The 19128-nt window shown below is 43.9% G+C and overlaps 1 protein-coding gene across 2 annotated transcripts in view; it reads left to right on the top strand.

The window, feature by feature from the left end:
• GUCY1A1 (guanylate cyclase 1 soluble subunit alpha 1) overlaps window positions 1–19128 on the top strand; it is a 58950-nt gene that overhangs the window by 21264 nt on the left and 18558 nt on the right. For both annotated transcript variants that reach the window (XM_061191782.1, XM_061191783.1), the window contains exons 2-4: window positions 8691–9054; window positions 15543–15604; window positions 19027–19085. In XM_061191782.1, coding sequence (XP_061047765.1) covers window positions 8797–9054; window positions 15543–15604; window positions 19027–19085 — 379 coding nt within the window. In that variant the 5' untranslated portion in view covers window positions 8691–8796. The remainder of the gene's footprint in view (window positions 1–8690; window positions 9055–15542; window positions 15605–19026; window positions 19086–19128) is intronic.

Below are 19128 nucleotides of genomic sequence, written 5' to 3'. Positions count from 1 at the left end.
CTGTAAACTCAGCCAGGGATTGAACCTGGGCCCTGGGCAGTGAAAGTGCCAAGTTCTAACCCCTGGACCACCAGGGAATTCCCGCCTTACTTGTAAATTTAAATCAAACATTGTTGAGAATACAAGCACTTCTTATACAACATAACTGTTCCTAAAAAACTGTGTGTTGCAAAACTGCGCACTAAAAATAAAAGGATTTATGGGAAGAAAATATGTTGGGGTGAAACCAGTCAGCGCTTATGGACACTAACAAAAGCTATACCAATCCTAACAAATATACAAGCTTAGTTAAAAAGACAAGCTGAATTCTGATGAAAACCGCGCTACAGTAATTATAGGACTGATTTAAGGGAAAAAAGGTAGCTTGATTGGAAGGGACTATATTATAGGAAAGCACAGAGCCTGCTGAGCTGTAGAGACAAGGAACCAATAAAGGAAACTCTGTAACAGGTTTTTCCAAGACAGGGCACGTGTTCAGACTGAGCTGAGGGGACCTGCAGGGGCGGGCGGGCGTCTTCAAATGTGACCGCTACTTTACGCCGACATTATTCCCCTATTTATTAGTGTGAGCCAAGCCGCAATACAGAAATACACAGCGTTTATCTGCAAATAGATGAAAACAAAATGGCTTTTTATAGAGTAAAAAGGCCTTACTCGTCTCCCTTAACCCTTTTCATAATAATCACTATATTTTCTGTAAATGTTTTTTTTTTAATTTAATTTAATTAATTTATTTATTTATTTTTGGCTGCATTGGGTCTTCGTTGCTATGCACGGGCTTTCTCTAGTTGCGGAGAGAGGGGGCTACTCTTCATTGCCGTGCGTGCGCTTCTCATTGCGGTGGCTTCTCTTGTTGCTCTAGAGCGCAGGCTCAGTAGTTGTGGCGCACGGGCTTAGTTGCTCCGCGGCACGTGGGATCTTCCCGGACCAGGGCTCGAACCCGTGTCCCCTGCATTGGCAGGCGGATTCTCAACCACTGCGCCACCAGGGAAGCCCCTGTAGATGTGTTTTGAAATGACTATGTCTTTGTAAGGAACTGTTTGAGCAGTGTAACTAAGATGGGGATTAGAGGACTAGCTGGAGATTATTTCATGTGTTTGAGGAACAAAATATCGAAACGTTTATCTGATTTCCTCATGACCTGCCATAAGTGGGAATGATATTTAATTTGAAGAGATAGTCACTGTACGCATTCAGATTTCAGTGGTGATCGTTAAAAGCACAGATATTTAGGATTTATAGTCCCAAAGGTTTTACTCTTTAATTAGTTATAAAGCATCCTGTAGACATTTTGCTGTAACAATTGAGAATCAAAAAATGATCATTCTTAGAGTTAAAAACCTCCCTACTCTAGAGTGCACTAAACTTCGCTCTTACTTCAAACTTGTCACCGAATTGCCTGCTGAATGCAATAAGAAAGGTGTGGATCACAGCCACCTTATTTTCAAGAAAGGATTAATGTAGTGTGTTAAACGTAAGTTACGTCCCGTAGCGTAGCTTTAGTGAGGCAGCTGTTTCCAGCAGGGGATGCTGGTATGTTGGGCCCCCAGAGCTGAGGTTGCCGTGGCCTTTAGAGTTGACCTCTTAGTTTTGGGGAGGGTGACCAGTACTGGCTCTTAGGAACAAAAGTATTTAAGAAACGCACCCTCCACTCTTGCAGAGAGCTAGAGACGCCTTGCACTGGGAGGGTGAGTCCCTGGCCTGGAATCTGAACGGCAGTCAGCTTGCCCACGTCTGGGCTTTTGAAGAAGGAAGAATTGCTTCCCTAAAGGGGGTTTCAGTAGGAGAGTTGAAGCATCCAGCTCCCACGAGGGGTTATGCAATATTGAAAACCGCACATCTGGACTTAGTGATGGCCTAATGGCCAAATCCTGGGAAGTGAACTGTGGACCGTTTTGGTGGCCGTCCCTGGACCCTGGTCTCCCCTCCGCGGGGCTGGGGTATTGAGAAGGTGAGTCCGGGGGCTGTGGGCTGCCTTTCCTTCATCGCCACGTCCCCCCAGGAGACACAGCCTGTGGGTTCTCTCTCTGAAACGCCGCAGGGGTTGATCCACTTTTTATCCTCAGGGTGTCTCCGTAATCCCACCCAGATCGGCCGCCTGTCCAACTCTGACCCAGCCCTCATCCTGCATCTCAGATAATCTTTTAAAAATACAATCCCGGTCTCACCTCTTAGTCACTCGGCTGCTTGCCCTCGGAAGAGAGCGGTGGCTTACGCAGCGTGGATCACACGCTCGCGTCTGGACCGTCCTGGCCTCCCCGGGAGCTCCCCGGCCGCTTGCTCCCCCCGGGCCGGGATTGGTTCAGCTCCTGGAACGTGACTGGGTCCGTCCTGGCCTCCAAGCGTGCTGTTCTCTCTGGGGCTCTCTTCACCTGGCTCGTGGCCACTGTTCAGCTCGCTGTCTCCTCCTGCTGGGACTGGGTTTGGATCCCTCGTGTCCCTCCTGGATCGCAGTGTGCCTGTCCTTGAAGAGCACACATCACACTGGGAACTGTCGTGTCAGGAGGAGTTTTCCTAAAGGAAGCCCTCCTACGCTGCTGGTGGGAGGGTAAATCGGTGCAGCCACTGTGGAGAACGGTATGGAGGTGCCTTTAAAGCTAAAAATAGAGTTGCTGTTATTACCCAGCAATCCCACTCCTGGGCATCTATCCGGAGAAAACCATAAATCAAAAAGACACATGCACCCCAGTGTTCGCAGCAGCACTATTTACGGTAACCAGGACATGGAAGCAACCTAATTATCCATCGACAGAGGAATGGATAAAGAAGATGTGGTACGAATATGCAATGGAATACTGCTCAGCCATAAAAAAGAATGGAATGATGCCATTTGCAGCAACATGGATGGACCTAGAGATTATCATACTGAGTGAAGTAAGTCGGAGAAAGACAAATGCCATGTGATATTGCTAATATGTGGAATCGAAAATATGGTACAAATGAACTTATTTACAAAGCAGATACAGACTCACAGACATAGAGAACAGACTTGGATTACCAAAGGAGAAAAGGGGTGGGGGAGGGATAAATTAGGAGTTACAAAAAAAAAAAAAGCAATAGTTTTTCTGCTGGATTGTAAGCTCCATGTGTCTGTGATGACTTTTGTGTGTGGCTCTGCCCTTGCGTCTGGAAGAAGGTCCCACACAGTTAGGCCATCCATAAACGCTCGTTGAACAGAATGAAAGTGAACAAATGAAGGAATGAAGGAATGAAGCAGGAAGCAATCCAGTGCATCAAAGAATCCATGGGAGTGGAGGTTATGAAAAGCAAAATGCCAGCGGCAGGGGGAAGTCAGGTGTGTGCAGAGCTTTAACTTTCAGGAGCTCATGGTTGAATTTAGCAAAAGCAGGTTTGGGTGACGCGGTGGAAGCAAAGCCAGGGCCTTGTAGGCACCGGAGTAAATCTCGTCTGCGGCGGTGAGCGCAGCCCAGGGGCCGTGACCAGAAGGGGAAGCAGAGGAGACTGTGGAGCTGGGAGCAGGGGCCTTCGCTGGCCCTCCCTCCGCCCAGCACTGCACAGACTTGGAAGTTCTCACCAGCTTTTCTACTACTTTGTCCTGCTGTCCTGGTCGATCGCAGGGGAAAGTTCTATAAATATTGCTTACTGCCAGGTGAAAAGAAACACATATTAAAGGCCTGATTTTGGGATTTTTGTCTAATAATTTTTCAGCTTTTGAGGAATGAAAACGTTCGATTTTCTGAACATGAAGCTGTCTTCTTGACGTTTATTTATGAAAATGGTTGCTACAGCTTGGGCCGGGGTTGGCACACTTTATCCTTATCGAGGCAGTTTGTTTTGAAGTTCTCTCTTCTTTCAGCTACTCTTCAAAATCTGGACTTTGGAATTTAATCTTAAAACACTTATATTACTTGAATCACAGGTTTCGGCATGGCTGGGCGCTAAGTCTGGCATATGACCTGCTGTTGGAAAACAGGCTTTCTGTGTGAGAGAGTATGCATAGGGTGCTTTCTGCAGGTTTTTTTTACATGTGGAAACAAGGGGTTTGTGCTTAATTCTCTGCTAGAGGTTCATGATGGAGAATCCCATTACCTGCACAGCAAGGCATCCTCATTACTTTTCTAAACTTTTATTGGAGTCTAGTTGCTTTACCATGCTGTGTTAGTTTCAGGTGCACAGCACAGTGAATCAGTTATACACACACATAGAGCCACTCTTTCTGCCTCCTGGTTATTAATATGAGGCCAATACATGGGTCTTTATTCTCACCCTAGCGGAGTTAATCACTCACCAGTAAAGGGAGAGAGCAGTCAGTGGATTTGGAGGCCGTTTAATCATCAACCCTGGGGATGGCAAATACCTCTCCGAGCTTCTGAGAATCTCTCTCCCACTGCTTGCCAAGGCCTTGTCACCACATTTATCACTTTGATTCACTTGTTTTTTCCTTCCCCTGTCACTACCATCTCTACACCCAGCTCTGTACTGGATTCAGGGACTGACCCAACCGTTTCTGAAGTTGCTGCTAATGTTACACGTAAAAATCATCATTCGTTCTGTTGAAGAACGTAGTCTGTCTTCCTGGCGAATGCAAGGCAAACACGGGTTTCCAAGGTATCAGCAGTGGGTGCGTCTGTTCATAGTGTAATCTCATCAGCTGAACAGACTAAGGATGCTAATTAGTTTGTTGATACATATGTGATTTAATGAGACTAAACACTTAACTGATGTTGAAGTATGCACAGCTTGTTTCCTGTTGCTGTTTTTACTTTAATTAAAAAAACCATGTTAGGCACAATGGCTGGAAATTAGAGCATTGTGCCATCTCGGAGAAGAAAGAATTTCCAGGAACGTTGACTGGTCAGTTGTATCCTGCTCTAGTGAGGTTGAAGAGAAGATGAGGGTAAAATATCGGGTTTGGGGACAGGGGTTGAAATCCAATTTAAATGAGAAGATTAAGCATAATGGAAGAATTTTCATAAACTACATTATGTCAAACTCCTAGGTCCAATACTAAAATTATAATAGATACCAGAATAACTTATTTTAGGAAGAAATTCCAGACCTGCATCAGCTCCAACATATAATCTTGTATTTTTTGTGGCCTTCTTTTTTTTTTTGAGTGCCCTCTTTTCTAGTTATTGTGTTATATGTTTACATAACTGAAACCATGGCATTCAATTAATATGGTTCTTCTTCCTAAAAATTCATATAAAATAATGGTATTATAATTTTTATGAATGAATATTTATTTAATATTATCTACTATACTCTCCTTTATTATCTTCAAGTTGGACAGAACTGGATCCACAGAGGTTCTCTATTTTAGGGGCGGGATGGGGAGAAGATGTGAGGAAGTAATCTGACCCTATTGTCAAAGTTATATTTGGATTAAAATGCTTCAGTTAATTTGCTCAGCTTTTTGCAAACAGCAGTCAGCACACTATGGCCTGTGGGCCCAGTGCAGCCTGTTTTTATGGGAACACGTCCATGCCCGGCCCTCTGTGTATCTGCTGTGGCTGCTTTCCTGCCAGCAATGGCAGAGTGGAGCCACTGACTGCAGAGCTGAAGTGACCTATGGCCCTTTACAGGAAGGTTTGACCCTGATCTACAGTGTGTGTTAGGACAGGAATTAGTAAACAGTAACAGTGATGTTGAGATGCATCAAAGACTGAGAAACAGACACTTGTAGAATTGAATCTTAAACGAAGCCTGGTTGAGAGCCCTAGATCTGCAGGTTTTTCGGAATCCAAGTAACCGTTCCTGCATCACCAGATTCCCTTTGGGCCACTCAGCAGCCCGTGGACAGAGGCAGTGCCCTCTTCTCTGCCCGCACAGTAAGGTTTCTGCTCCTGAATGCGGAGGATCTTCCTCTGAACCTTCTGAAGATTAGTAAGTGACGTGTGATCACAGATGTGGGGTTTGACTTTAAGAAACAGAGAGTCACTTACACGTGGAATCTTAAAAAATGATACAAATGAGCTTATTTACAAAACAGAAACAGACTCACAGACATAGAGAACAAACTTATGGTCACCAAAGGGCAAAGGGGGGCAGGGATAAATTAGGAGTTTGGGATTAACCTACACACACTACTATATAGATAACCAACAAGGACCTACTGTATAGCACAGAGAACTCTACTCAATATTTTGTAACAACCTATAAGGGGAAATAATCTGAAAAAATGATATATATGTGTATAACTGAGTCACTTTGCTGAAACTAACACAACATTGTAAATCAGCTATAGTCCAATATAACATAAAAATTAAAGAAAAAAGAAAAAGAAACAGAGAGTCCCGGCAGCTTCTTCTGGCCAGTCAGCATCCATCATCTTCCTCAAACCTGATAACCCAGCGACACCCCAGGGGCTGTCAGATGTGAATTTAGCTTCCTTATTTGTCCCAGTTTAGGAAGTGAATTGTCCATTGTTATAAGCTTGTTAGTAACGTATCTGTGACAAATTACAAGCCGATGCTTATATATATTAGGAACATATTGAGAGCACTGAGGGGCATAGAAAAGACAAAAAAATAATCGAACTCCAGTTCCAAAGACTGAAACATAAGATTTTTTTTTTTTTAACATCTTTCTTGGAGTATAACTGCTTCACAATGGTGTGCTAGTTTCTGCTCTATGCAAAGTGAACCAGCTACACATACACATGACGTAAGATTTTATCCCGGATGATTCAAGCACCACCAGCCAGTGAGCAGGAGAATTATGCTCTTGTTTGCTTTCTAATGTAAACTTGAAAACCATATCTTTAAGATAAACTAATCCTACTGTATAAACTAAGCCTGATTATTTAGAAGCTAGTCTCACTTGGTAAAATATGAGTTTGGGTTCATCGAAAGGCACTGGCTGTGGAGTCAGATGGACCTACATTTGAACCCTAGTTCTGGCACTTTCTAGCATTTCAAATGGAATGACCTAAACTTTGAGCCTCTGGCCCATTGGAGCTAAGAATACCTACTCCCAATGGTTGCTGTGTGGCTTAAGTGTAAATACAGAGTTCCCAGCCCTGTACCAGGCACTTAGTAGGGGTTAAGTAACCATGGGTTCTTTTTCACTCTTTTTTTGTGCTTTTTGATTTTCCAAGTATGGAAATAGTTGGTGGACCCAAGTTAATCAAGATCATTGTATTTTTTTGTTTGTTTTTGTTTTTAATAAATTTATTTTCTTTATTTTTATTTTTGGCTGCGTCGGGTCTTCGTTGCTGCTCACGGGCTTTCTCTAGTTGCGGCGAGCGGGGGCTACTCTTCGTTGCGGTGTGCGGGCTTCTCATTGCAGTGGCTTCTCTTGTTGCAGAGCACGGGCTGTAGGCGTGCGGGCTCAGTAGTTGTGGCACGCGAGCTCAGTAGTTGAGGTTCACAGGCTCAGTAGTTGTGGCTCGCGGGCTCTAGAGCGCAGGTTCAGTAGTTGTGGTGCACAGGCTTAGTTGCTCCGCAGCATGTGGGATCTTCCTGGACCAGGGCTTGAACCCGTGTCCCCTGCATCGGCAGGCAGATTCTTAACCACTGCGCCACCAGGGAAGCCCAAGATCTTTGTACTGTTGATAAGCTGAATTTACAACCACACGGTTCCACTGAAAAGTAACTAATGAGACGTGGGTTGTGAATTGTGTGGAGACTCAGTCAGAACATCAAAAACAAAAGTAAGAGGGAAAGTCGGCCAGAAGGGCCGTGCGTGTGACTTCAGGGACCCCTAGGAAGAGAGGCTTTCTTGGTTTACCCTGGTGTTGTGTGGATTCGGATCCTGAGACCCTTGCAAATCCAATGGCATGGTCTTAGGAATCAGGAGTTCTTTGAAAAAATATTACGTGTTTTTCATTTTGATGATATATATTTTTTTTTTTTTTTAAAGGAATTCCTTTATTTATTTATTTATTTTTGGCTGTGTTGGGTCTTCGTTTCTGTGCGAGGGCTTTCTCTAGTTGCGGCAAGCGGGGGCCACTCTTCATCACGGTGCGCGGGCCTCTTACTATCGCAGCGTCTCTTGTTGCGGAGCACAGGCTCCAGACGCACAGGCTCAGTAGTTGTGGCTCACGGGCCTAGTTGCTCCACGGCATGTGGGATCTTCCCAGACCAGGGCTCGAACCCGCGTCCCCTGCATTGGCAGGCAGATTCTCAACCACTGCGCCACCAGGGAAGCCCAATTTTGGTGATATTTTTAAGTTATTTTACTATTTATAGAGACAAGTATCTTCTTTGCCAGTAATCATTTCAATTAATTTTTTTCATGTAATTCTTTTCATGTAAAAGTCAGTGTTTCGGATCTAATCACATATACTTGGGCCTCATTATATACATTTTTTTTCTTTAGGTATGTTTAGGAGACATTAGACATGCTATTCTGATTTTTCAGAAAAGACAGCACAATGAGAATGTAGCAGTACCAACAGTGATATGACATAGATTGAGACTCAGCCTCTGCCATAAAACCGTAGTGTTTCACTCTTGTGGAATCACACAGGACCACATGGGCTATAAAAATGAGAATCAGTAGTTTGTGCTAAAGACATTTTGGAGAAAATTGCATTCCGTTTGAAAAATATTAAAATACTAAAAGGAAGTACTAGTATACTAGGATGCATACGTATGAAATAAAGATCTTTACCAGATGTTCCATCCATGAATTGACATTTGCACCAGAATGTTTTCTTTACTTGAAAATGACATAGCACTATACGGTCTTTGCTTTTGCACACCTGCCTTTCTCTGTTTCCCTAGGAATCCAGAGTCGCTCCTCTTTCTGTCCTGACCTTCTGCTGCCCCTGGACGCTCCAGTTACCAGTGTCCCTGGTCCCGTAAGAACAGCCGCCAGGAGGTGGTCACCATGTTTTGCGCGAAGCTGAAGGACCTGCAGATCACGGGGGACTGCCCCTTCTCGCTGCTGGCCCCGGGGCAGGCCCCCAAAGAGCCCGCGGGCGAGGCGGCGGGGGGCGGGCCCGCAGCTCCGCCCGGACGGCAGGGCGTCTGTCCCGGCGACCCCGGGGAGAAGCCACCCGCGGGGCTTCCCCAGAGGAAGAGCAGCCGCAGCCGCGTCTACCTGCACACTTTGGCAGAGAGTATTTGCAAACTGATCTTCCCGGAGGTGAGTGCCTGGCCTTTCGAGATTTTACTGATAATCTGAAAACGGCAAAAGGATGTTTTCCTAAGGAAAATGTGAACACTTGCTTTCTCACTTTCAAGGCTACAGTCGATGTAGACTGTTTTCTGCAAACATTTTTTTTAAAGCAGTCATTTTCTTAAATTGTGTTTAATCTGAAAATGTTTAAAATCGTGCATGCTTTTCCAGAGCATCCTGCACTCTGACAGGCTTTGTGACTTTGAGCCGCTGCCTCACCCTTTGGCCCCAGCGGCCGTACCTGAAAGTGGAAATGCTCACAGCCCCTGCTCCCTAGGGTCTGCACGGGCATCAGGTGAAACAATCCACAGCTCTCGCCACCCACAAGGACCCGTTTTCTACTTATGGATGCCAAGCTATTTTTTATGGATTCGTTCGCTGTATTTTTAGAGCTAAATTCCTTGAAGGATAACTTATTCCCTGCTGGGTTTTCCTAAGAGTGTCATTGTTCCCTGGCAACTTGCTGAGGTGGGAAGACCGCCTCACCCTGCTGGTTCAGAGTCTGAAGTCTCCACTCACGCCGGGCCTGCCCGTGACACCCACCTGCCCTCAGCTCAGACACATCTCGATGTAGCGCTGTGGGCTGGGCTGCACAGCCTGATGCCGTTTTGAGGTGTGGAGCGCAGCCCTTAAGGGGATCCTGGAAAGACTGATGCTGTCAGGTCTCCCTTATATGTGGAACCTTAAGAACAACGACAGCAACTCGTAGAAAGTACAGACCGGCAGCTAGAAGGTGAATGAGTGCTCGGGGGTAGCGTGCAGCACGGTCACTGGACCTGGCACTGCGGGATGATGTGTAGGAAAGTCGTTAGGCAAATCCTGTGAGTTCTCAGCACAAGGAGACTTTGGTTTTCTTTTTTCTTTCTGTTCTTTTTACTGTATCTATATGAGAAGGTGGATGTTAGCTGAACCTATTGTGGTAATTATTTCACACTCTATGTAAATCAAGCCGTCATGCTGTGCCCTGTAAACTTAGACAGTGATGTATGTCAATTATTTCTCAATAAAACGGGTGGCGGGGGGGGGAAGGGGGGGAAAAGAACTCTGGGGACAGAGCATAGACCAGGTAAAATATCTTTGGAATGGATGGGGCATGTGGCGGGTTCCTTGTCCCTTGGGGTCAAAGAGAAGAGCTACTGAAAGGCTTCATGGAGTGTCTTCCTCCCTCTGTCAGTGTTCACGGTTTTATATAAATTCTCATCAACTGGGAGACTGGGGATTGATGTGATCAAGCTCCAGCTCTCGTCATCCACGGATGATTTTTAATTGACTCCACACCAGCCCTGTGCCTGTGTGAAGCACTGAAGAACCACAGACTGGTGACTTTTGGGAGTGGAAGGGACGTCAGAGATAAACTTGTTTCACTCCCGAGAAGGACTAGAGAGGCTAAGTGACTTGACCAAAGTCACACAGCTTTGGAAGGATAGAGCAATTACTGCTGTCAACAATATGGACTCGAGTGACAAAGAAGAGACTTGAATTGAAGCTTGAAGGATGGATAAATTAGAATTAGCAGGAAGTTGAGGGAACTTAGCATCAAATTTAAAAAAACACAGTAGTACTTTGGTTCGTGGCCTTTGAGATGGAAATATTTAATTATTCTCGCCCTGCTCCAGTCACTAGCCAGCCGGCTTTGGCTGGGGTGAGGGATGTAGCCCTTCTCGGGCGGGTGGTTGGCATCACAGTCTGGGAAGCGGTTGGTAATCTCATTTCCAAGCGCAGAGCGGGATGCACAGGGATGGACAGATGGTGAGGACGGACGGCTGGAGACCTTCCATGCTTTCCCTGGGTCTTGTCATTACCATGGTGGCTTCATTATTCTGTTTGGTAAATTTTGAGTTCCTACAGTAGAAGTCGTGCACATGTTGGAACCTCTTTTAAAAACATTCTGAACACCAAACATATATGTTCCTGTTTTCCTTTACTTTATTTAGAAGGATCTGTGTTGTTTGTTCATGAGCTCACAGGAATAATCATCAAGGTTTGACTGCGCTGTCATGTAGCAGGGAAGGCGAGGATGTAGGCCTTCCAAGAGGCAGGAGGTGACCCTTGGCATCAAGGACCAGGACCCTTTTCCCACAACTGAGGCCATTTTCATTAAAACAGGGAACGTCCCAGGGCCGTGTAGTAAACAACCTAGATTACTTCATCCCCTGTCCGAACATCTACGTGTCTTTGATTAAGTAGGACTTTTCTTTTTAACCGATTCTTTCTAAGTGGACAGATTTAATGCTTAGCCTACTGTTCAATTTCAGTTCTACCAGTAACCCAAAGGACGAGACTCCAAATACTATCTGATGGCACCCTAGTTCTTGCTTTCGATAATCAGATTTAACTCCCCAATTATGTTTTATGGGGTGACAAGTATATCCTTAGCAGATTTAGAGTGGGAGATGGCTTTCCAGAGTTGTGGAATCATAGGTTACAGAAGTCTTTTTGCTCATCTAATGCAAACTTTTCATTAGTTTGAAGAAATTGACACATAAAAGGCCACTTGCTTTAAGTAAAAGATAACTGAGGAGACCAGGTAAAATATCTTTGGACTGGATGGGGCATGTGGAGGGTTCTCTGCAGTTCATTCGTAATCTGTTGCTCTTTCTGTTACATTGTTAGCTGATTTTTCTTGAATATTCTCCCCAGTAATCCTGTAAGCTCCTCAGGCAGAATGTCTTTAAAGAAATTATGATATGGTATTAGCCACAGTTGTAGCGAATCAGAACCCACTTCCTGAATTGAATCAATTGAGTCAGATATGCTTATATAAAGGATATCATCCCAAATCCAAGACCTTGTGAGATTAAGAGGGTCTGAGGGGACTCCTGAAGTCTCTAAATGTGCTGCAAAATATTGGGTTGCAAGAAGAAAAAAGAGAAACAGTTTTACAGCCTCCTTATGCGGGAAATATCCTTGGTCTAGAAAATCATTAAAAACTGTAGAAAACACCCCATCCCAGCTCCTGCCATACTTAAAACCTTTCAATGACTTTTCATTGCTCTAACATAAAAATAAACTTTCTTAATATAGCCTCCAGGCCAAAAAAAAAAAAAAAAAACTGTAGAAAAGTTAAAAATCAACTGAAATAGCAACATATCCATAAACCAGACCAATGAAATTCCATTCAGAGTGTTCCCAACAATATTGCTTCAAACAGCAGTTGTACCTGAAGTATTAATACACGAGTATCCTCTAGGGCTGTCCTGCAGTGATTGATTCCGTGTCATGAGGCCTGAGGTCTCAGGAAAGTTGAGTCCTTCTCGTGGATTTCTTGTGAACTGCGTCATCTCAGGGTCTAGGCTCAGGTTGTCTTGTAGAAGCCCTAGCACCAAGGTAGGAAACTATGCACCAGCAGCCTTTACCAATGCATGTTTTGTCTGAAAAGCTTGTTGGTTTTGTTTTGTCTTGTTTTGAATTTATAACAATTTTCCAGAGGTGCAATGGTGGGTGATGAAAGTAGACAGAAAAGCCTGGTAAGCCACAATATCACCACCTTATGCTACTACAGCTTGGCTAGGACTTTGGAACTTTCTTCTTTAGAAAAACAAATTCTTTTTTTAATTTTATTGAAGTACAGTTGATTTACAATGTTGTGTTAGTTTCAGGTGTACAGCATAGTGATTCAGTCATCCATATGCATGTATCCATTCTTTTTCAGATTCTTTTCCCGTATAGGTCATTACAGAGCATTGAGTAGAGTTCCCTGTGCTATACGGCAGGTCCTAAGTTCTGATTCAACATGGAAAGTCAGGAAGACACCTGCTCCACAAACCCCAGCAATGAGAGCGGGACCATTTCTCCTTTCTTACAATGGCAACATATACGCTAGGAGGAAAGGACTAGAAAAAGAAGTTCCTGGTGGCAGTGGGAAGGAAATGAAAGACCAGGAAGAATACAGACTGGCAAGGATAAAACCATGTACCTGTTGTTTTAACCGAAAGGTCAAGAGGAGGAGAGAGAAGGGTGGTGTCTCAACTAGCGCTCGGGGCGAGGAAGGAAAAAGTCTTTGGTGCCAGAATTGGATGGATTCTCTTTTCTCATTGCTCATCCGAAGTTCCTGGTCAGAGCAGCAATTCATATATAAACAAATGTAATCAAATTATTTTAAATTGGAAACAATCTAAATCCATTTTTGAACAAGCTGAAAGAGTAACACCTCTGTACTGGCTTATATCTCCTCACTGATAGAAATGTTATAGACCAAGCCTTCAAGACTGAACAGCTGATGGGGCGCGGGGATGATGGTCATTCATTCATTCATTCATTCCATCACTGTGTAGCGAGCATCTCCTGTGGCCAGGTACTATCTAGGTGCTGGACATGCAGTAGTGAGCAAAACAGATGCTCCCTGCCCTTTTGGAGTCTCTATTCTAGTGGAGAAGACAGAAAATGCGAAACAAATGTCAGGTAGCAGATGCTTGAAAGACAGGCTCGTGCAGAGGCAGTGACCCTCATTTCACTGCTGACGCCTCTTCCCGTATGAACAGGTTTTGCGGAAAGATGGATGGGGCGGAGCTGAAACTGGCAGTCTCATATACAACTGATAAGAGTGCCAACTGCTACAAACTTTTATGAAATTAATTTGGAAAGAGCTCCTGAAAATTAAAAATGCACAGACTTTAAGGATTTCACTGAAAAAAATATAGCTTATGGACATAAAAAGCAATATATGAGAGGGAAAAAAAGGCCCTTGAGAAACTGAAGATTCTTGCGCACCCCCGGCTGATCTGCCTCGTTTACGGTCTTGGGTTTAATGTTCCCTTCCTCCTTCCCCGATCCAAGGACTCTGAGGAACAGGCCCCCATTTCTCTTCCTAAACCCGTTCCCCACCTGCCAGGCATCCGGCCCTTGGTCGGAATCTGCCCACTGTTCCAGCCCTTCTTTCCTCCTGAGGCAGATGTGTCCTCTCTCTCCTTACCGGAACCGTCAGAAAAATGGTTCTACGTGGTAGATCTAAGTTCTCCTTTATTTCTTTTCAGTACTTGCATTTTCTTTCAAGAAATTTCACATTTCTTTTCTAAGCTCTATATGCTCTTTAAAAACCAAAAGTTTTGGGGCTTCCCTGGTGGCGCAGTGGTTGAGAATCTGCCTGCCCATGCAGGGGACACGGGTTCGAGCCCTGGTCCGGGAAGATCCCACATGCCGCGGAGCAACTAAGCCCGTGCGCCACAACTACTGAGCCTGCGCTCTAGAGCCCGTGAGCCACAACTACTGAGCCCGAGTGCCACAACTACTGAAGCCCACGAGCCTAGAGCCCATGTTCTGCAACAAGAGAAGCCACCGCAATGAGAAGCCCACGCACCGCAACAAAGAGTAGCCCCTGCTCGCCGCAACTAGAGAAAGCCCGCGTGCAGCAACGAAGACCCAACACAGCCAAAAATAAATAAATAAATTTTTTAAAAACACCAAAATTTATTTTAATAACTCATTTCATTAAAACAGAAGCTTGGTCTATTTTGCTTAACTTTACTGTCTCACTTGACCAGTGGAAATTCCAAGAGAAATATAAATAGTTCTCAAGGAAAAAGGAATTTCACAACTTGGGATATAGCCAGAGAATTCTCCACTGTCCTCTGGGTAAACTACACAAAGAACTGGTGGCTATATACACACATAGATACATATGATTTTTTTACGGAATGCAAAGAAATTACCAGTGCTTTACTTCCCACTTATCAACAAGCTGTTAAGAGAGGTTAATAGTATTGAAACCAGTGTTTAAAACTATGCAGGCTTATGTACAACTATTTTGCAATCTAGGAAGATTCATGAGATACTCAGAAATCAATAGAAGAGAAGAACACTGCAAGTATTTGGTGAAGGTTATTCGTTCAAAGAAAGGAAATGAGTGCAAGTTCGGGGAAATCCGAGATTTGTTTCAATCAGTGATCAACTGACCTTGGTGACAGATTGGATTTAAGGGATAAAAGAAAGGGGAGAGCCATACTCGGGAGTTTTCTAGAGCAGGACACGTAAACCGTACATGAGACAGAAATGTGTGTTTGTGGGAAGGGTGGCGGTCACTGGGGTGGCTGGTGTGGGGCTGTGGAAGGAGTGGGAGTCTCTTGGCTTGAGCGCCCCTGAGACTGAAGTCCTGGCCACACACCCAAGGGGTTTCCAGCCCCCGAGGAAAGGGTGCCCGCGATTCCTCCACGAAGGCTTGACTTCACCAAGCCAGGTCTCCTGTTTGATTCCAGCTCAGTGACTGTCAGTGAGCCGCCCACCAAGGGCAAAGCCCACATCCAGACTCAAGTGAGTCTGAGAGCTTTGCTTCTGCCCAAGTGTGAAAAGCCCATAGAAAATCTATCCCCTTTTCCACAGCGTCAACTCACTACACTTATTAAAGTAACTGCTTCTGCTTCTTCATAAGGAGCTTTCAGCACCAATTTTCTGTAAAGTATGTATCTTCAAGAATATGATTGTTTAAGGGAATGTTTAAAACTTTTCCTTTCAATTTTCAGTTTGAGCGGCTGAACCTTGCCCTTCAGAGAACACTGGCAAAACACAAAATAAAGGAAAGCAGGTAAGTTGAATCACTTTAGTTGCATGAATCTCCTGTTGCAATCGCTGACACAGCTACTAATAGCCAACACTGAGTGACGTATGCGTGTGTTTTGAATCATTTTGGTATGCCGGGAACTGGGCTAAACGTTTTAGCTACCACTCATATGAAAGCAAGTGTATTCATTTTTCACATTTTATGTATCACTAAGCTCAGGTTCCTGTAAAATATCTGGGATCATATAGCTGTTTAGGCAAAGGCAGAACTGAGTTTCAAGCCTGGGTTTTTCAGAGCCCATGATGTTAACCATGTTGCCCTGTGCTGTTGCTTTTAATAAGCTCCCAGAAGGCCTGTTCTTTCCTAGCAAGGGATAGCTTCTGAAATGTTTTACAAAGGTAAGGCATGGGTCAGAGCAGAGTCCTTGCCTGAAGAACACAGCCGAGAGGCTGGGGCCTGCCTGGCTCTCCCCCATAGCCTCGACCACAGGTTAAACTTTCCGCTCCTGCATCAGGAGGACGGGAAAGGATACAGGAGCCAGAGGAGGGCCACTCAGGGGTCTGGGGCAGCTGGGGCGGTCCTCAGGGAGGTGTTTCGGCATTTTCCTAACTGGTTCGGCTATACTGGTGTGTGAATACCTGTTCCGTTTATACTTTTTTTTTTAAAAAAACAACCTGACTTTTAGAGTTCATTTTAAAAATACATCTCGGCTCATTTACTGCTGGTGGATAACTTGATTTGGCCTTGTTTTGGTTTTCCTGAAATCAAAGGATTATTTCATGTGCAAATAATACAATAAACACTTGAGTTCCAATTTTCAGAATTGAACTTGGAAGTTTTGCAAACCAGTATCATTGTCGGGAATATCTGATAAGGTCATTCATCTGTCTGCTGCTCAGGAGTGGATAATCTGCTCTGCGGATTATCTGGGCTGAATTTCCCTTGCTGACTAACTGGTCCCAGACTGTGGGCAGCAGGCAAAGCCAAGAAGGGGTCAGAGACAGGTCCAAAAAGAGAGAGTGTGAATCTATGTGTCTGACAGAAGCTGTGTTTACAGAGTGATATGGAAAGCATTCCAGAACGCCTCTGACCTTAATTCTCAGTCAGGCTGATAAGATAGCCAACAAGTCCTGTAGCTGTGCTACTGTGTCTGTCTGCCTAGGGCTTCGGCAGACAGTTTACTCAGAATTTATTCTCAGGGCCTTGTGTCCTGAAATGTGCCTAAGCTAGATGCAGATATTCAGTTAGGATGTGTTCCCAGAGATGTATCTCTTTAAAAAAAAAATTCTCAAAACTTAAAAAAATTATTTTATTTGGAAATTAAAAAAAATCTTTTACCACTTCCCTGACTTCTTAAAGAGTTGATCACACTTTTAAATTGCCCTAATCACTATTCCACTGTTGAAATAGGATGAAGGACCTTTTTTCTTATGAGACTGCCTGCTGATATGCTAAATGGCTTCTCTCTGCTTTCTTTCTTTAGTTCTTTGGGACATTGGGCCTTTCTCCCCATCTTTCTGGCAGGTCAGCTGCTGTTTCTACTGCAGTCAGTTTGCTGCCTGCTGAGGGTACCTTAACTGCCCCGTCTGCCACCTTTGTTAAGTAAATGAGTTTTAGTACAGCCGTTATGATACCTCTTTGGGTTGGTTGCACAGAGAGCTTTTGGTTTGTTTCTTTTTCTAGGACCTTTTGATCACATCACAGCATCATGTGTGAACTTGTGGCTGGTGTGTGTGTCTCTGTGTACAACATATGCACATTTGCTGGTGTCCATGCAGGCTTACACCTTCTCGTTTTTTAATTTTTTTGAGGGTAAAGAGAGGGAGCTTATTTTGTTTTTTGGGTTTTTTTAAAATAAATTTATTTATTTATTTATTTTTGGCCGCATTGGGTCTTCGTTTCTGCGCTTGGACTTTCTCTAGTTGTGGCGAGCGGGGGCTGCTCTTCGTTGCGGTGGGCGGGCTTCTCATTGCAGTGGCTTCTCTTGTTGCGGAGCACGGGCTCAAGGTGCACCGGCTTCAGTAGCTGTGGCGCGCGGGCTCAGTAGTTGTGGCTCGCGGGCTCTAGAGCGCAGGCTCAGTAGTTGCGGCGCACGGGCTTAGTTGCTCCGCGGCATGTGGGCTCTTCCCGGACCAGGGCTCGAACCCGTGTCCCCTGCATTGGCAGGCGGATTCTTAACCACTGCGCCACCAGGGAAGTCCCAGGGAGCTTATTTTGAATCGCACTATGTGTTGTTTGGATTAGCTAAGCGTTGCTGGGAGCTAGCAGAAGAGGTCTCTGAGCAGCTTTGCTCTCATTCTTTAGAAACAAAACCAGAAGTTGCTTAAGGGAGGAGACGGAGCAAATCTAAAGACTGAAAATGTAACATAATATGTAACAAAGGGTTGGGGGGCCTCTAGATCCAAACTAGATGAAATTCAAATTATTTAGATAAGAACATATAGAAATATATATTTCTAGTAACCTAGTATTTTAAATAATTATAAGCAGTATACCTTTATGCGATCAAGTAGCCAACAGAGCAATTTTCCTTCTCAAAAATGTTTCCTTTTGAAACTTCTCTACATGTATCATGCTGTACTGAAATCTGTTTAACATTTTAAATTCATGCCTGTTTCCTCTTGGCTTGTCTAATGGCAAGCTGAACCACAAGTAGAACTTGGGTGTCTTATAATACACTTCAGTAGTTTGGCAAATTTGGTCATAATCAGTCATCACTATCAGAAATCATCAATTAGGCAAACATGAATCAACAAGTTGTCCAGCTGAAATTACAAAAACCTTCTATCAGTCAAAATGTATGCTATTATATTATCAACTTTTGTGCTACATAAAGCAGTGCAGAAATTGAATAAGGAATAGATTTCTTTAGTTACTAATTTTTATGTAAGATCAAGGATAAAAGTTTAATGTGATGATGTCTGAGAGTTAAATATATAGAACCAAAATCTCAAAAGCAGGATGTACTCTGTATTTGCTTTAGAAAATAATTAAGAACTTACTTAAAAGTGAAATCCCTCAGTAGAGAGATTTTTCTTCTTGGTTGGTTGGGTTATCAGAAAACCCCATGCTGATTTATTATCATCTGGTTGGGTTATCAGAAATCCCCATGCTGATTTATTATCATCGTTTCCTGGCCATTTCATACCACTGGTTTTCTGCCAGTACAGCCTCTATACTATTAGCCAATGTGAAGTTAGCTTCAAAGGTAAATATACTTTATAAGAAATGATGCAACACTCTAAATCAGGTATATTCGGGGGTTTTCCAACATTGTTTTGGGTTTGTACATGTCACTGCTCCTTTCCTGTAAACTTGACAGTCAAGATTTGCGTCTACAGAAAAGGTAATTTAAATTATTTTCTGTCATCATTTCTGTATGTTATAATGTGAAATTTTAGCATTCACTTGTCAGTTTATAATTTAAGATATTGAAATAATTTCAGGAAATCCTTGGAAAGAGAAGACTTTGAAAAAATAATGGCAGACCAAGCGATTGCAGCAGGTAATAGAATTAAGTATATGCAATTAGGAAATAATTATACTTG

Source organism: Eubalaena glacialis, chromosome 5 (assembly GCF_028564815.1).
Source record: "Eubalaena glacialis isolate mEubGla1 chromosome 5, mEubGla1.1.hap2.+ XY, whole genome shotgun sequence".
In the NCBI taxonomy this organism is placed as follows: domain Eukaryota; kingdom Metazoa; phylum Chordata; class Mammalia; order Artiodactyla; family Balaenidae; genus Eubalaena; species Eubalaena glacialis.
Note: the sequence above shows the minus strand (reverse complement) of the source record. Positions and strands in the feature narration are given on the sequence as shown.